This window comes from Coptis chinensis, chromosome 1 (genome assembly GCF_015680905.1).
Source record: "Coptis chinensis isolate HL-2020 chromosome 1, ASM1568090v1, whole genome shotgun sequence".
Lineage (NCBI taxonomy): Eukaryota > Viridiplantae > Streptophyta > Magnoliopsida > Ranunculales > Ranunculaceae > Coptis > Coptis chinensis.
In genome coordinates this window covers 7,945,427-7,964,384 of record NC_141456.1, presented here as the reverse complement: position 1 = coordinate 7,964,384, position 18,958 = coordinate 7,945,427, and the positions used below count along the sequence as shown (strand labels likewise).

The following is an 18,958-nucleotide window of genomic DNA, read 5'->3' as shown; positions in this document are numbered from 1 at the left end:
CCAACAACTAATACAAACATACCATACGATAATAAAAAGGCATTTAGTTCCTCCACGAGGCGCCTTAGGTTCTAACTAAACTACTAACCAGCCAAGCATATACAATCATCTATCTAAAGATATATCATTTACCAATATATTACCATAATTATATTAATTAAGGCTTTCTTTGTGTGTCCCTAAAATTCACGTCGTATCTATGTCTTACCTAGTTTCCCTGGCTACCACAATCGCTACCCAATGCCGAACATGTACATCCACATGCCTCCCCTTACATAATGTACCACTCCGTGCGTAACTACCCTGAGCGGGATGCCGCACACCAGGTAACCCTCACACGGAAGCCATTATGCAAATACTGCCACTATTCGGCATAAAATATCGCGCGTCTCGTTCTATTTTGCGAACGGAATAATCAAGCCACTATTCGGCTACACCAGAAGGGCCATTCAGATTTACTGAAACGCCATAAGGGCCAATCACATTACTTACGCCCGAAGGCCATTCAGATTCACTAAAACGCCAAAAGGGCCAATCACATTACTTACGCCCGAAGGCCATTCAGATTCACTGAAACGCCAGAAGGGCCAATCAAATTACACACGTCCACACAGGGCAAATCACATGAGTTGTGGTAGTTAGGTTCTAGGATTTTCGTTATGTAATTTATTCAGGTGTCATACATTTATGACTCATAATCATTTCACTATATCACGTGCATGTTAAATACATTATTGCACTAAGCCACAATATTTAGAAATATCTCAATTATATCTCATAACCACTTTCATTCTTTCACGTGCCAATATATTATTGCACTAAGCCATAATCCCGTGGGAAAATATCCACACATACTATACTATCTCATAGTAGCATCTCACATATAAAATAATGGAGTGTTTATACATTTATTTCTCCAAAACTATTGCATTTAATATATATATATCCCAACATATTATATAATGTCACAATATCAACGTTAAATCTTAATTAGATAATGACCACCAAATTTATACAAGCCTCCACAGCATTTTAGCATTTGATTTCTCCATACAATTTACAACATAAAATGCAGCACAATTAAATAGTCCACAGTCCACAATCAAAGCCCAATATATATATGCTTTACACACTACTCACGTCAAATCTTAATTAGATAATGACAAACAACGTTATATAATTTTCGACAATATTTTATTACTATATTTGTCCATATTCTTAAATATGTGAAAAACTGGAAAAAGTCAACATTCCACAGTCAACGGTCAAAGTCAACGGCCAATGGTCAACGGTCAATGGTCAACAGTCAAAGTCAAAGTCAACACATCATGGTCGAAGTCAAACTGTTAGTGTCAAAGTCAAACTGTCGTTTCCATGTTCGACAGGTTCAGGGTCATAGCCATGGTTCATGGCTAAGGTCAATGTGCATGATTTCGTGGCTTGCCGTGACCAAGGTAATGGTTCGGACCCAACGCCAAGCCCCAAACCTTAGAACCGAAAGTCTAAACATTTAAAGACCCAATTAGATCTATTTTAAGTTATATGGACCCCCCAAAACTAACTTAAAAGCTGGTCCAAAGAAAAGCAATTAAAACTGGCCCCCAACAAGAAATAACCGCCCAACTCAAAAGATTAATATCGCCCAAAAGCGAGAAAATTGGATTTCGCCCAACCAACTAAACAAGCTAGGCCCCAACCAAAACTAAAACATTTCGGCCCAACTAACAAATAATTAGAATTTGGCCCAGCCAGAAATAGAACCGGCCCAACATAAAATAAGGTGTTTGGCCCAACCAATTAAGCCCAAGCCCAAACCGAATTATTGTTCATCTTCTCCAACAGTTTTTCTCCTCCACCACCAGCACCAAACCGACCACCACACCTTCCACACGACCACCCAATTAAACTAAGCGGTTTTACTCCCGGCAAAAACCCCTACCTCTTTAATAAAGCCAAACATCTCAAATCCTTAAATCCAAACATCACCACAACTAGATCTGGAAATAATTTCCGCCGCCATTAATAGCTTCTCCAAGCTTTAACGGTGCCCCCCTCACTCTACTACACTCCCCACTTCAACCAATCATCAATTCACCACACAAACCATTAAAAAGCAGTTCAACACCTTTTCTTTGGAGTGTTTGGGCGAACCGCCATTAACAACTTCCAAGGTTCAGCAACCCCCATCCTTCAGTACACGACCCAATCACAGTTTTATCAACACCCTTCACCCATCCACCCCGACAGTTTCACCATCAATTTCAATCTTGACAATTTAACCATCGATCACTCACCCTCCACCAAATCGCGCAGACGTCATTTATGAACCGTGCAAGCTTCACAGCCACCCCCAATATCAATAACCAACCTCAAATCCACAAAGAAAAAAAACTAAAGACAAGAGTTCAAATAAAAAAGGTCCGGACAGGTGACGCCATTAACGGCCTATTAGCTTCTACAGTTAAATGTCGAGTTTCCGAGTCTCAATAGAGTTTAATCTAATAATACGATGCGACGCCGAAAATAACTAGAGAATGAACAGTAACAATGGACGGAAACATTTGACAGACAAAAATGTCTGTATACGCGTAAAACTAAAATATATGTTCGATGAAAAAAAACAACATAACGACTCACCTGTATTAACAGCTCCTACGAATTCTTCCGAGTCCGAGTCGTCGCGCTCTACCCTCCAGCAATCCAGCTTTTTTCCTCTGCCTCTATTTTTATTATTTTTATTCTCCAAGAACCCTATTATCTAGAACAATGTGATTATATCTTGGAGTGCAAAACCCAAGCCAACACAATTCGACTTCGGGCCCGTAAATCAGGCCTGTGTATTCCAAATCCAATCCAGCCGATTTTTAAATAATAATTAAATTAATAAATTAATATTTAAAATACATATTTTAAATACGGGTGTTACAATACACGCCTATGTATGTCTCAAATTAATGTGCCTACTACCTATCCATATCGTCCATCTCAATCTTTAGTACTTCTATGGACTTATTCATATTCTCCGATGTTCATTTGTTTAAACTGACAGAAAAAGAATTCACGCGCGTTTCACATTTTTGTGCTAATAAGTGATCTTTTTACATACTCTTAAGTACGATTTATTTCTACCCAACTTGCAGAGCACGTGCATTTGGTTAGTATCTATAATTATTTCACCTTTTTTTTATATTATTATTAGGCTAAATCTACTGTGCGCGAAGTGCTCTTATTATTATTATGATGAAAAGAACTAATCAGGAAAGCGAATATGTGAGAATATTTGGGTTTTTTGGGGTTTTTCGTCGGTTTGGGCTTTTGATTTGCGAAATAAGCCTTTTCCACTAAAACTATTTTTTGGGGCTGATCAGCAAATTCAAAAAGAAAACAAAATTAACACACTTATGGTTCAACAACAACTGAAATTGCCGGCTCCAAAACAATGTCAGATCTTAAACCTTAAAAAACCTCAAACAGATCAAATTTCCAACTAAACCCGAAATTACCCTTGAAATGCAGAATCCCATATCAATTGCACAACCAGAAGCAATACTAGAATGGTTACAAAAAGAAATGGGGTACAGACCACAAGTTCAATTTTCATCTACATCATCAAACAAAACAACAGCAACATTGCCTTCAATTGAAACATTAAGAAAAATATGCCGTGGAAATATGGTGCCCATTTGGAGTTTTTTATTACAAAGAGTCAAGTCAGAGAAAACTGTTGAGAAAATTAGAAGGAATATTCTTGTACATGGAAGTAGTAATAATGAGAGTGAGAATGTAGTGAAAAATGATGAAGGGGGAAGGAAAGGGGGGAGGAGGAGAGAGAAGGAGAAAGGGAAGGTAGGGGGTGATGGGGTGAATGAGAGTAGGGAGATTGCGTTGAGGGAACGGGAGTTGGCGGAGAAGGAAGTGGACAGGTTGAGACATGTTTTGCAAAGGCAGAGGAAAGAATTGAGGGCTAGAATGCTTGAGGTTTCCAGGGAGGAAGCGGAGCGGAAACGGATGCTGGATGAGCGGTCGAATTACAGGTTTTGGAAATTAGTTAGATTAGTTTCATTACATGTTATGTTGTTTGTTACTTACTAACATGTTTAGTGTGTTGCGAATAACTGTTGGGGAGTTAGGATAATGGTCGATGTTGTGATTTATGTGGACATTTTCTAGGACACTTTGCTAGATAATGTATTAGTGATAAGTAAGAAGGGAAAGTTTGTAGTGGCATTTAAACGGGTAATATTTGCACTTCAACCCAGCCATTTTTTTGGGTCAGGAGTGGATTGGATTTTAAAGATTACACATAACTCACAGTTAGCACCTTATGGGTGATTGTCATTTGTTGCGAAGTAGTTGACACAAAGCTGGTCTGTTTTGCCGAGCTCCTTTGTTGTACTTAAACGAAGGTTTCTAGTTTTACTTTCTTATACATACTTTAGGAGGACTTTGACAAGAGCATAAGAGTGTTGAACATCCTTCCATTGCTTTAGGCTAGGCTTGTTTTCTGCTAGTAGTTAAACCTGTTTAGCGTCTATTTATGTGTACCCTTCCATCTTGCAGACACAAGCAAGTGATGTTGGAGGCTTATGATCAACAGTGTGACGAGGCTGCTAGAATATTTGCAGAGTACCAGAAGCGTCTTCATTATTATGTTATTCAAGCAAGAGACGCCCAAAGGTCTAGCACTGGCACAGTTGATGCAATAGATGATACAAAAGCTAACAGTGGAAAGGAAGCTGTTTACTTGACTGTCAAGGGAAACAAGTCATCAGATGATGTCATTCTTATTGAAACTACCCGAGAAAGAAATATCCGTAGGGCTTGTGAGACCCTCGCTACTCTCATGGTTGAAAAATTACGCAGCTCTTTTCCAGCTTTCGAAGGAAGTGGCATTCATTTGAACCCGCAGTTGGAAGCTGCCAAGTTAGGGATTGACTTTGATGGGGAAGTACCTGAGGAGGTCAAGGCTGTTGCTTTAAATTCCCTGAAGAATCCTCCTCAACTTCTTCAGGCTATTACAATGTACACATTACGGCTGAAAACATTAATAAGTAGAGAAACAGAGAAGATTGACATCAGAGCTGATGCTGAACTTTTAAGGTCCTTTTTTGCACCCAAGTGTTTAGTCTGGCCATTAGGCCGGCTGTGTAACATTCTTTTTCAGATGAAACTTTATCTCTTTTTTCTTCTCATATTCTAATTACGCTTGTTTTGTTGTGTAGATACAAATACGAGGACAACAGAGTGACAGATGCATCTTCTCCTATCGCAAGTTCACCTTTACAATATCACTTGTTTGATCATGGGAAAATAGGAATTGATTTCCCTGCCAAAGGAACTCACAATCAACTTCTTGAGCGGCAGGTGTCATTTCCCCCTCTAATTTCATCTTATAAAACATAGTGGCTTCAAATAGCCTTATCTCTTTTCTACTCACCACTTCTAATATTTCTTATTTCACAGAAAGCACATGTTCAACAGTTTGTGGCTACTGAGGATGCACACAACAAAGCTGCTGAAGCTAGGAACTTATGCCAAGTGTATATAAATAAATTGCATGGGAATAGCGATCCAGTTTCATCTAACTTAGTTATCTCTGGAGGCAGTTCACAAAATATAGGCAGTCTTCGGCAATTTGAGGTACTTTATGGTTTGCATTTATGAAGATATTTTATCTTCCACTTAGAACTTAATTTATGCTTTACTAAAGACATTAAAAGGAAATTAGATAACGTAAAGAAACAATATCCGACCCACATGGCAGGTCTGCTTTCCTTCTCACACTTTATACCCAATTTAGTCTGTATGTATCTCACATGTGCAGCAATTTTATACGTAGTTTGTGATGTCTCATCTTCTTGCATATATACTTCATGCAAGGCGTTGCGTGCTCAAAGCCTCAAAGCACCTATATCTAGGGGTGTCAATGGATCGGATTCTGTAAAATCCGAACCCGAACTGATAAAAATTTAGTGAACCTGAAACCGATCCGAACCGATAAGAATTTAATGAACCCGAAACTGATCCGAACTGATAAGAATTTAGTGAACCCGAAACCGATCCGACCCGAACCGCTAATTAGGACAAAATATTAAGGATCTGATAAGTAATCCAAAATAACTAAATAAGGGACCAAATGAAAAATTCAAGATCTTTTACATATACTTCCAGCAAAAATTCAAGATCTTTTACATATATCACATCCAACAAAATCTCATAAAGCTTCCAAGCAAATCATCTCCTGCCAAAATCTAACTACCCCAAAATCAAGAGATTTTTTTTGCATATCATTGCATCTGCTGATCACATCTAGCAAACTCTCAAAGCAAGCTTCCAAGCAAAATAAATCCTGTCAAAATAAAACAACCCCAAAATCAAGAGATCTTTGGTATATCATTCCATCTATTTATCTAGCAAATCGAGGACATTGTAAACAAAAGGACTTATGATCAAATGTTAAATATGACATTAAAATACTTTAGTATTTAAAGTGTGTAATAACAAGAAGTAATTAAAACATACCAAGCTTTTTAATTCAACTGATAGTTCCTACCACCGCATCATTCTTTGCCATATGTTTTGCTTGTGCTAATTGAAGAGAATGATGTAGATGAATCTGAGATAAAAAATTAACTGACGAGTTACGTCACTATAAATTACAATAGACACCACTTACGAGTTAATATATTATTCATACATTACAATAGCGAACTTAACTATACGTACCTGCTGGGCTGCTGGAATTGCTGGCAACCAATTTTGTGTGCATAAGAGAGCTTTAACCATGTCAGTCCCCAATGATGTGCGTTTATCACATAACACTCTACCCCAGTACTGAATGCTGATTCTGAAAGAACCAAAGTAACGGGAATACTCAAAATATCTCGCGCCATCCTTGTCAAAGTGGGATACTTGGGAGCGTTAATCCTCCACCAATCCAATACACTTGCACCCTGGAGTGGAAATACAGATTCCTCCAAGTAAAGTTCCAACTCATATTTTGTTTGTATACCAACAATAACTTCTTGCAGATACCAATTTTCCATTCTTCTAGCTTTCTTTCTAACCACACTTTCTGCACTAGTCGATTGTGTACTAGCACAACCGCTTGAACTCATGGACACCTGACTTGTCGAGAGCGAATCATATATCGTAAAAATATGAACTAAGGCATCTTTAATCTTTTTTGTCTGTGACTCGGCCAAAGTTTCATCGTAAATATCTGCAAAATAGTACTCTATAAATCTAATCTTGAACTCTGGATTCAACATAGCAGCCACTCCCAATATCAAACTGCAATCAGACCAGTATTTACTAAATTTTTCCATCATCTTACCTGCCATAACTTGCACACTAAATATAGGATTGTCTTGCCATTCTAAAATGCTCAAGTGAATCTCACAAGCCTCAAAGAAATAAATGTCTGCAGTTGGATACTTTTTACCTAAAGTACACATTTAGAAACATGATTACTCACTTAATTATATCAAACAATAAACTAATTACTAAAAAAAAGGGAATTGCTTATTAAATTATATACCTGAAAGAGTGTTTGTTGAATTAGCAAACACTTTCAAGCAATTGCAAATAAACTCTTGCCATGTCCCATTCTTCTCTCGAAGGATTCACCATAAAATCATCATCTCGTTGGTCTAAACGCATGAAAGCTTCTTGGTACTCGAGTGCAGTTTCAAGCATTTGTTGTGTTGAATTCCACCTAGTCTTGCAATCAAGAGAAATAGACTTTTCTGTTGTTACTTTGACTTGATTAATTGCAGCCTACCATTTCGTCTTTCTTTGAGGTGGAAGCCTAACATACTTACAACACTCTCGAATATTTTTCAAAGTATTTCCTAATACTTCTAGACCATCTTTAACAATAAGGTTGATGATATGGGTTATACAACGTATATGAAAATAATCCCCACCCGATACTAACAAACTATCTTGATTGAGAGTCCCTTCAAGCTTGCAATCAATGTATCATTAGATGAGGCATTGTCCAGAATAATAGCAAACAATTTTTTATCAATGTTCCAGTCAAGTAAACAGTTCATCATTACTTTAGCCAATTCCTCCCCTGTATGACCACAATGAAACTTCAAAAAGTTTGAAATCTTTTACCTCAAAACCCAATCATTGTCAATAAAATGACAAATTACACACATATATGAATCTTTTGTATTTTCAGATGTCCACAAGTCGGTTGTCAAACTGATTCGGCTTGGAAGCTTCTCTAATAGACGATATAGCTCAACCTTTTCGTCTTTAAAAAGTTCGGTAATATCAGACCTTAGTGTATTGCGCTTATTAAGGTCAAAAAGAGGTTGAAGGTTTTGCACAAACTCCCTAAAATAAAGATGATCCACCATAAGAAAAGCATATTCATGTTTCACAACCATCTTGGACAAATCACGACGACTCCTCGCTTGAGTAAATTTGTGATTCTTGATAGAAGCAGTTCCATCTTCTCTCTTGAGTGGTACAAGTTGTTGCTGACCTGACCCTGGCTTCACCCTACGAGAGCATCTTTTCAAGTGTGACCTCAAGTGACTAGTTCCATTAGTACTTTTCCCGTCAAAATTCTCTTTGCAATGCATACAAATGGCTCTATCCACTCCTTTCTCATCTCTTTTCTTGTCAAATTATTCCCACACAATAGACCTCAACTTCGTAGCAGGTGCAACTTTACAAATTTGAGTGCTTTCATCTTTCCCATCATCAATCACAATAGTATTACTTTTAGCAACATAACTAACACTCGACGATGGAGTAGACATAATATGTTTTATAAGCACTGCAATGGAAAAATAAAAAACACAGATGCAATAAATATCAAGTCTACAGAATGTTTGAGTTGTTAAAAATTAAGCAAGTAATATTAAATGGGCATATACCTTGTTTGAAGAGAGAAAAGTCATACCGGAAGAAATTGTGGCTAAAGAATCATGGCTTTGTTGAGTGAGAGAGTGAGAGAGGAGAGGGGGGTGTGAAATAGTCGATCTACATTCTCACTAAAAGATTGGATCTTAGCCGTAGATATTTTTCATTAGTGGATCTCAGCCACATATTTTGTTTTAACTTATACCAAACTAATTACAGATATTAATACAATACCACTCTATCGGTTCGGTGGAAGCAAATACCGAAACCAAACCGATAGCTTATCGGAACTGAAAAGTGGACCCATTACCGAACCGAACCCGAAATACCAAATCCGAACCCGCTTTTTATTGGTTTGGTTCGGGTCGGTTATCGGGTTATCGAAACCCATTGACAGCCATACCTATATCAAAGACTTTCTAGCCATACCTATATCAAAGACTTTTTGCATCATTTTGGCATGTGTTATATGTCTCCTTTGGTACACCCCAAATTTCTACCTCAACTATCGTCACACTTTTAAGTCCCTTAAGTGCCTTGGCATGCTTGTTTATAGAACACATTCAATAGTTCAAAGGAGGTAGAGTCAAAGTGATGTGAGGACACATAATGATTAGCATGTGCAATGCACATGCTCACATATTTCTATTATTTAGACTAGTTGTTTCTTTTTAGCTTGGTTTCTATTTCGATTATTAGTAGCTTCTAATTAGGAATAGAATTTGGTTTCTATTTAGGTTTCATTGATTGTTTATAAATACCATTGTAAACAAGAGATTATCAGACTTGATTTATTATTAGATTGAATTTGTGAAATTCGTTTTTATTCATTAAACTAATTTTGGGGTATTTTCATACATTGTGTATCTATTATTCTTGCTTCTGCGACAAAGATACATTACAAAGAGTATGCTTTCAGCTTTGAGTGTGGCTCTTTTTGTCTTTCATGTGGTGAAATCAAGATATAAGTTACAATGTACAAGTGTTAAATGTTATGCTATATCAAATCTGATTGAGTGTGGGTGGGTATAACAGTTAATAGGATATTCTTTCAATAGATGCATAAAAAACTATGTGAAAACAGTGACCTCTTTCCTTACACAGTGTTGAACATCTGAGTTATGATCACTTGAAATGGTTATAAAAACATATATGTGGATTACGTCCAGCATCCTTATTACGTTTATATATTTTTTTTTGAATCATGGTGCTGTAAAAAAGTCTGTTCTTCGTTGTATTGAGGTTGCTTATTTGAATTTTAAAATGCATTTTTGAAAAATACATTTATATGTTGTTATTTATTTTTTTGCATGAGGATGCTGTAAACAAGTTTGTTATTCTTTTTGTTATGGTTGGTTATTTGAATGTTAAAATGCCTATTGTAGTAATTCTGATTTTCATGTGCACAGCTGGAGGTCTGGGCGAAGGAAAGAGAAGCAGCTGGACTGAAGGCAAGCCTGAATACATTGACATCTGAAGTTCAAAGGTTAAATAAATTGTGCGCAGAGTGGAAAGAAGCTGAAGAATCTTTAAGAAAAAAGTGGAAAAAGATCGAAGAATTCGACGCACGCAGATCAGAGCTTGAATCTATCTATACTGCTCTGCTGAGGGCTAATATGGTAAGCTACCTCAGTTTTTGATAGGTTTCTTCAACAAAAGACCAACTTTTAAGTGTGCAATGTGCTAATCCTCTTTTTTTATTATTTTACTTATATTTGTATTTTTAACTGCTAAATTATTTTGTGCTTCACAAAGAGGGCAGAGCTTGTTTGTTTTATTAGTTGTTGGTGTGTGGTCCAAATGTGGCTGCACTAGATAATCACTACACATCGAATTTTGGCTATTTATTCAAGACTTGTTACATTCTGTGGATTATTTGTTTCATAACATTCGCGACAGTTTTCTTTCTCTTATTTGTTTTGTATTTTAGAAATATTTTTGCCCTTGTAGGATGCTGCTGCATTTTGGAATCAGCAGCCATTAGCTGCATGCGAGTACGCATCAAGCACTATAATTCCAGCATGCAAAGTTGTTGCAGAGATGTCAAACAGTGCAAAGGATCTTGTTGAGAAGGAAATATCTGCCTTTTACCGCAGTCCTGATAATAGCCTTTACATGCTTCCATCGACTCCACAGGTTGGTTGTAGTACGCGTGATGTATGGTTATATCGTAATCGACATGCCGTTAGATAATGACAACAGAATGCCCACACACAGAAAAATATAATTATTTTTTCCAGTGGAAGTAGACAAGGTGGGTAGATAGGTTAATATTTAAAACAGATTCATGGGGGTATGAAACACATCATATTTGCCAAAAAATCTCTTTACTGTTACTCACCAATCAATGATTCTCACTCCCTTGCTACTGAATGCTTTAGATACCTATTTTTTCCTTAATACAATAGTTACTAATTAAGAGGAAAAAAATGCTTTAGATTCTAAAGGTAGGGTCATGGAGTTCTTTATATTGTAAATTGCCATATCTGCAACCACTTGAGACAAAAGTGCACAATGCTTCCTACAGAATGGTAGGAGTTTTAAGTTTTAACGTGTCTGTATGAAATGTGTGTACTTAGTTGGATTCTTGCTAATCAGGCTCTCTTGGAGTCCATGGGTGCTAATGGTTCCAGTGGACCTGAAGCGTTTGCATCTGCGGAAAAAAATGCTGCTCTATTGACTGCAAGGGCCGGTGCTCGTGATCCATCAGCAATTCCATCTATCTGCCGTGTTTCTGCTGCTCTTCAGTATCATGCTGGTAAGTTCTGTTTGCTCTTTGCTTAGATTGCATAATTATAGAACTTAGGAAAATATGGTAGCCACCTTTGGCTTGACCTTCTTTGGTGGAATTGGTTTGGGAGATATTATTGCAGTAAGATTCCATAATCACATCAAATAAATCAGTAAAAGTATACGGTTTATTGAGTGGGAAAAAAAACAAAAGAATGTAGTTAGTAGCTTTTGCTATAAAGTCATCTGTTGCATTTAGAATGGGAAAAATACCATGGGAACTAAGTGCTAGATGGGAGCTTTGCAAGATGTTTTGGATATGCAAAAAGGGAAGCCTCCATGGCTATATATATGCGAGGACCTGAATGTTTTATATATTAGATTCGCCTAGAACTTGGGTGCTTTGGTCCTCTTATGGAACCTTAGTTACTCAAACACAATGTAAATTATACCTTTTCATTAAGATACAAGCAACATACCAAGCCCCAAAAAGGAAAACGTCATATGCTCCTATTTTTTGTATCACTCGATGTGGCTGTTTAATTTATTTTACACTTGCTGCTCAACTGTAGATGATAGTCTTACATGTACCATTATGCCATCTAGAACAGGTCATGACCTTGATTGATTTGAAGTTTTCTATTTCTGTTTTGGTAATTTTGTGTGTGCCTGTCAATAATAGTAATGCTGTGATAATTAGGTTTGGAAGGCTCCGATGCCGGATTAGCATCAGTTTTGGAATCCCTAGAGTTCTGTTTGAAGCTCAGAGGTTCTGAGGCTAGTGTGCTTGAGGACTTATCTAAGGCTATTAATTTGGTCCATATACGTCAGGATCTTGTCGAAAGTGGTCATGCATTGTTAACCCATGCGTACCGTGCACAACAAGAGTATGAAAGGTAAAGCTCTCTCATTTTCTTTTATTTCTTTCATTTTTTTTTTCTGTCTTTTAATATTTTTTTATTTTAAATGCGCCATTTTTCCAGTCATTATCTTAAAAAAAAGGGGGTAATAATAATAATTGTTTCTTTTATTGTTATACAAGTGGTTCATTTCGCTGCATAGGCACGTTACCGTAGCTCTGTTATTTTGATCATCGTGCTTGGGGAGTAGATTAATGTTCTTCCTCCATTTGCAGAACAACTAGCTATTGCTTGACTCTAGCCTCTGAACAAGAAAAGATTGTTATGGAAAAGTGGTTGCCTGAACTGAAGACAGCTGTTTTAGACGCTCAAAATTGCTTGGAAGACTGCAAACGTGTGAGAGGTTTGGTGAGTAACTGCATCCACTGAAACGACTGAAAGTGAAAAGCAAATGTACATGTATCTTTTCTTTCTTCTGAATGATTGATTTTTATTTTTATTTTGCAATCTGCTTCTTGTTGTTTCTCTTTACCTGGTTTTTGTATGAGCCAGTTTTTTTTTTTTTTTTTTTTGAGCCAGTTGATGATTACGTAACAGGCAACATAATAAGTTTTGTCTAAGATTACAGACAGCATCTTGCAAGATGGACTACAACAAAATAAACCCTACACACACATACCTACACAAAACATGTTTTGAGCTTTAACACATTCGTGCGTTAACATTGGAATCCTTTTGCAGTGGTAGTTGATGCTGTATGAGTTTAAGTGATGTATGTGAGCAATGTACTTTTGGTTGTTTGTACTAGCATATATGAACAGTGGTTTATTCGATCACTTGGGAAAATGTCCTGGTGTCATCTGTATTCCTTAAGAAATGGTTCTTAGTGTAGTTATTAACAGGAACAGGAAATCGCAAGTCCTCTTTGTTTGGAGGCTTTTAGTACCTGCTCCCTCTATACCTCTACAAGTAATGTGTTATTGTCTGACATCTCACTGATATGCTCTGCAGGTAGATGAATGGTGGGAGCAACCAGCTGCCACAGTAGTTGACTGGATTAAGGTTGATGGACAAAATGTGGCTGCCTGGCTCAATCATGTGAAGCAGCTGCAAATGGCATTTTACGATAAGGAGCTGTTATAAATGCTAAACACTTCTTATGAAGTGCACTGCAGCAAGCACAGAGTGCGTACAAAGGAGCTCCTCATCGTATAAGAGTCTATTTGAAGTGGACTGTAGCAAGCACAGAGTACATATGAAGGAACTCTTTTATCTATTTGAAGTGGACTGCAGCAAGCATAGAGTACATATGGCAGCAGAAGGGTCAGTATCCATTGTCTTTTGCTCACATGTTTATTGGAAGAGTGGTATTTTCTTGAGGTCGTGTGAGTTAATTGTAGAGATGTTGTTTGTACATTTGGTCTGTACCATTAGTTTGATTAAAATGAGTGTATATAGATTTGTTTGATGTTTTAAATTGTGTTGATTTTTTTGGTGTTCTGAACCACAATAGCGAGTGTGAAGCGATTGGTTTTTTACCCTTTTAATTTTGCTTTTTGAAGACTGCAGCTGCATAATGTTTCCCGTTCTTTTGAGTGTGCCACCTAAAATTGCGTCTCTGCAAATACTAATACCTCAATTGTAGTCATTTTCCATAATGTAGTTACCAATATGGAGTCACTGATTATTGGTTTTACCAATATAAAGCTTTGACCGAGTTTCAATTGGCCATTATCACCTTCATAGGGGATATGGAATAAAATAGGAGCCGAAAATTTTAATTTGTCCTGCTTGTGTAGGGTATTAATTTTGCTCACAAACTAGATTATCGACTGTAAGTTGGTGATCTTACTCTATTTAAGAGTTTACTACGATTCTGAATGGAACTTGTTAGTGCCAGCCACGTTTTCTGGGGCCTCACATTAGTTTCCAGTCAAGAAATATCATTGAGTTTATTATGTACTAATTGACTTATGTGCCTCTTCATGTTAACTAAAAAAGAAGTAGAAGAATGGTGATTATTTCAAATGATACTTAATATTACTTCATCTCCTTGAGCAATATGCATGGAATACAGAAAACATACCAAAGATCTTAATATACAGTCCTTCCAATTTATAAGACTCATCATCACCTATACCAGGACATGGGACACCGGAAGAGTTGCTTACCTACTCATTCAATAACAAAATCTCGGACTTCTCTCCACATAATTTTTTCCTGCGTCCTAAAGTCTGAAAGGGGCTTTCATCGTCTTTTCCTACTCAAAATAAGTAAAACAATCAACCCTGAACGGCTGAACCAACCAAGTAAGGATGTTGTATGATCGTCTCAACAGTGTAAGTCTGGGCATTCTTCAAGTAAGGAAGGACTGCACTAACATCGTTGATCTTCTTAACAGAGTAACTCCCAGCGTTCTTCAAGTAAGGGAGGGTTGCACTAGCAGCATCCTCTGTGAAGCTCACAATTTTCAACACTAGAGTTGATTCCTTTAGCTGTATGATCGTCTCAACAGTGTAACTCCCGGCGTTATTCAAGTAAAGAAGGATTGCACTAACATCGTTAATCTTCTTAACAGAGTGAAGCTCACAATTTTCAACACTAGAGTTGATTCCTTTAGCTCACTCACAAGATCTCTAGCTAGGACAAGTGCTTCGTTCATTTTCTGTGAGATGAAGATCCATACAGTCTCCAGTGGAGGTAGAGTCTTTGAATGTTTTTGAGAGATGGTGTACCTCTCCACCTGCCATTTTGTCACATAAACCAGAAAATAAATTTGGTGAGTAACCCTTCTCTTCTTCCTTAGCTAGAGGAACCCTATGCTGTCAAAAGTGCAGAGGCTCTGGCGCAAGCCTAGGAGACACTAGTCACAAACTCACGATCCTAGGCAGCTAGGTGCGCTTTTGACTGCTTAGGGGGGATGGCGATTAATTCCTAAAGAGTAATGGAATAAGGAAAAAAAATTAATGAATTTACCAGCGTCCTTTACATAAGGAAGAGCTGCATTGACTCCAGAGTCCACACTTTGTGAATCCCAAGATTTTCATCATCACCGTAGGACATTCCTTCAGCTTCTCCGCAGTAGAACTTGCAAGATCACTTGCTAGGGTGAATGCTACCCATAGTTTCTGTGACACAAGTCTGAACTATTTTCCAATGCTTTACGGTTTATGTCCATTATGCAAGGCCAGAAGAACATAACAACCAGGTATTAGAGGAAGGAGAAAAAAGGAGAAAAGAGAAACATACCACATCATGCGCGTAACAACATGACTAGGTCACTGAATTTCTTTTTGGGATTATTTCAATTTTCACAGGAAATTGTAATTTGATATGTTGATGATCATCTGATTTTAATGTCAACTGGGTATATCGTCTTTTGGATCCTTCACCTTTGTGCTTAGAAGCAAACACTCCTTTTAGCTCTATACCAAACATACATCAAAGGCTTTTCTCAGAGCATTTTGAAGAAGTCTAGAGTCTAACTTTAACAGAGTTACCCTATGACCTGAAATGGTGCTTCTTAGTGTGGTTTCTCTGAAGTTTTCATGCTTGAAGGAAATATCTGTATAATCTGCTTTAGTCCATCCTTCGAATTGGAAAATAATAATAATATAATTCAAACAATTCTGTAGGGGGTTCTTTCTAAAAATTCTGTATCAGTATAACCATGCTTGATTCAATTGATTGATTGCAGAAAATCAACAAAAGATAAAGAACAAAAAACCATACCCATTTCAATTAGGCACTCCTAATTTCTTTTGATCATTACTTTTATTTTTTTATAAGAAACTCCAAATTTTATATATATAACATAAGTACATAACAAGACTCCGAAACCATAAAGAAGCATGAAGTAAAATGAAAATAAACAGCCACACGGCCCACACCACACTAACAAAGATTGGAGAGATAATCAACTAGCACTCATCGAACCCAGTTCCACCACTCTTTCCTCTCAAATCCAGAAAGTAAGACCTGGGATCCTTCTCAAAATCACCTCTCAGCATCATATAATCTCTTCCAGGGGCCTTCATCATTTTTCCGCGAGTACACCTGCATCTACACTTCCACAAAACAAAAGCAAAAACAACAATAAAGCCAGACATGTAAGGGTGTTGCTTGATCTTATCAACAGCGTAACCCCCATATTTCTTCACATAGGGAAGAGTTGCATTTACACCATCCTCCATAAAACCCACTATTTTCATTGCAAAAGGAGATTCCTTCACCTTATCCATAGCAGAACTAACAAGATGACTTGCTAGGTTGATTGTTTCTTTCATTTTTTGACAGATGAACATCCATACACTCTCTAAAGGAGGCAGAGAGCCTTTGAATGTTTTTGCGAGATGTTTTACATTAGCACCTGCCATGTTTCTCACAAGTCCACAGTAACAAGTGGGAGAGAATTAAAGACTCTTCACTTCTTCCTTAAAGGAACTAGTGGAATCTGAAATTAAAGAGAGAGAGAGAAAAGAAAAAAAGGATGCAGACTTCAGTGGAAGTCTTCAAAAGCAAAAGTAGGGCACATCCGCACATCAAAGGCCGGACTTCGGGGCTGGCTTTTGGTCTACTGTAAAATCCCAAGCCCGTTATGGATTTTTTTTTTTTAAAAAAAACAGTGTTCATGTGCCATCATATTTTAGTTTTAAGGAAATTTTGTTCAACATATACTAAAATCATGAAACTCAAAATTTCGGTGGATTCCTATCGTCTTCAAAAAAAATTATTTTGTAACGGGGATGTTTATCCAAAAGATACTCCTTATTGATCAAATAAACAATATACATTATCCAAAAGATACTCCTTATAAGTACCATGTTTGGTGTTTACAACTTCACGTAACCCAGAGTATCACATACGGTCTTAAAAATGGCGTATGCAGTGCTACCTAAACGTACATGATGATATAGTAAAGTTTCGAATCTAATTCTATATATATATGTAAAGTATGAACCTTATTAATTAAATTAAGTATGAACCAACTATAAAGGTTGTTGCATTGGTGAACTTTATAGGAAAAAAAAATCTATAAAATCCCACTTGAGTGGAGCTAGACAGTGAGTGAAAGTACTAGCTAGACAGCCAAAATATCGATATCGATCAATATATTGGTGTACCCAAAAACCGATATATATCGGATATTTCGGATATATCCATTTTTTTGGTAACCAGTCCAAACTATTTAAAATATCGAAAATATCGGATATATCGGAAATATAATATCGGAAATATCGGATATATATCGGAAATATATTGGAAATATCGGATTTATATTTTAAAATGGTCAAAAAGTCAACCGATATATATATCGATTATATCGGAAAATATCGATTATATCGGCGATATAAAGTTTCATATCGGAAATTCCGATATATATCGGAAAAATGGTTCTATATTCGGTGGATATATATCGGAAATATCGATGTCGGTGTACCAAAATACCGATATATATCGGCGATATATCGGATATATCGGCGATATTTTGGTCCATGGGTACTAGTGATCACTGATCACAGCTTGTGTGGTGGTTAATTGGCTTTGTTGGGGTTACAATATGGGTGCAGCAGAGCGTAGGCAAGGGGGAGGAATTGATCAAGATCATGATGATCGGAAAAAAAAAAAAAAAAGGAGAATCATCCACGGGTTTTGGTGCAGGAACTGCTCTTGCAAGTGCAGCACTATGGACTGCCCTACTTGGCGCTGCAGGGGTGTATCACAATATAGATGGAATGATTCTGCTGTTACCGTTGAGTATGGTGATCGTGTCGTGATTGTGATCAGGATCATCTGGCTAAAGTGCCTATTACCAATTATTTCCAAGATTTGTTTGGTAAGAATATAGAGTGAGAAATCAAATATAATTCTAATCATTGTTTGTTACATAGTACAAAATATCCCGATATATCGCGATATTTGGGGATATCTATCCGGATTTCATAAAAAGATATATAAATATCACGATATGTTCAGAGATATATACAACTACAAATATCGGTGATATTTTAACAATGTTTTTGATATTTGTGATATTTGGAGATATTTTGCGATATTTGGAGATATTTGGCGATATTTTATGTATATAACAATTTTATTTAATATTTACCATTATATTTCAAATAAATATAAATAATGTATCATGATATATCAAGAAACATCTACAATATCTACGATATTTATCGATATTTTAGATATATCTACGATATTTGCATGTGAAACAATGTCAAATATCCCCAAAGAGGGGGATATATCCACGATACATATCCAGAAATTAAATATCGATAAATACCCATATCCTGATATTTTGTACTATGGTTTGTTATGCTTGGTGGTACTGGTATATCTCTACTTGATTATTATTTGTTTAGTTCCCCGAGATTGAACTTCTGTTTCCCGTGGTTTGATGCCAATATGCCATATTTTTTTCATTTCTTTTCATTTCATTTATTTTTCTTGACATATTGATCGTGAAGCTGGACCAC

At 36.8% G+C, this 18,958-nt stretch overlaps 2 protein-coding genes and 1 long non-coding RNA gene across 4 annotated transcripts in view; 2 read left to right on the top strand and 1 right to left on the bottom strand.

Moving 5' to 3' along the window:
• The first annotated feature begins 3,378 nt into the window (after positions 1 to 3,378).
• AUG5 (HAUS augmin-like complex subunit) lies at positions 3,379 to 14,020 on the top strand. The gene is made up of 10 exons (XM_086588857.1): positions 3,379 to 4,034; positions 4,561 to 5,100; positions 5,223 to 5,364; positions 5,464 to 5,640; positions 10,293 to 10,502; positions 10,834 to 11,019; positions 11,482 to 11,641; positions 12,314 to 12,509; positions 12,749 to 12,881; positions 13,485 to 14,020. Exons 1-10 carry the CDS (start codon positions 3,511 to 3,513, stop codon positions 13,614 to 13,616), a joined length of 2,400 nt encoding a protein of 799 aa, XP_086444983.1. The 5' UTR covers positions 3,379 to 3,510; the 3' UTR covers positions 13,617 to 14,020.
• A 471-nt stretch (positions 14,021 to 14,491) lies between these two features.
• LOC147521838 (uncharacterized) lies at positions 14,492 to 15,916 on the bottom strand. Its single transcript, XR_015210963.1, has 2 exons — positions 15,450 to 15,916; positions 14,492 to 15,216 (listed from the first exon to the last, which is right to left on the bottom strand). It is a non-coding gene; the product is annotated as an uncharacterized LOC147521838 (long non-coding RNA).
• A 2,062-nt stretch (positions 15,917 to 17,978) lies between these two features.
• LOC147521837 (uncharacterized) overlaps positions 17,979 to 18,958 on the top strand; it is a 28,462-nt gene continuing 27,482 nt past the window's right edge. Inside the window, exon 1 of one of the 2 annotated variants that reach the window (XR_015210952.1) lies at positions 17,979 to 18,309. Coding sequence is in view for 1 of the 2 variants with exons in the window: in XM_086588825.1 (XP_086444951.1) it covers positions 18,034 to 18,309 (276 nt within the window). In the remaining variant the exon portion in view is untranslated. The remainder of the gene's footprint in view (positions 18,310 to 18,958) is intronic. The other variant, XM_086588825.1, reaches the window with a different exon arrangement.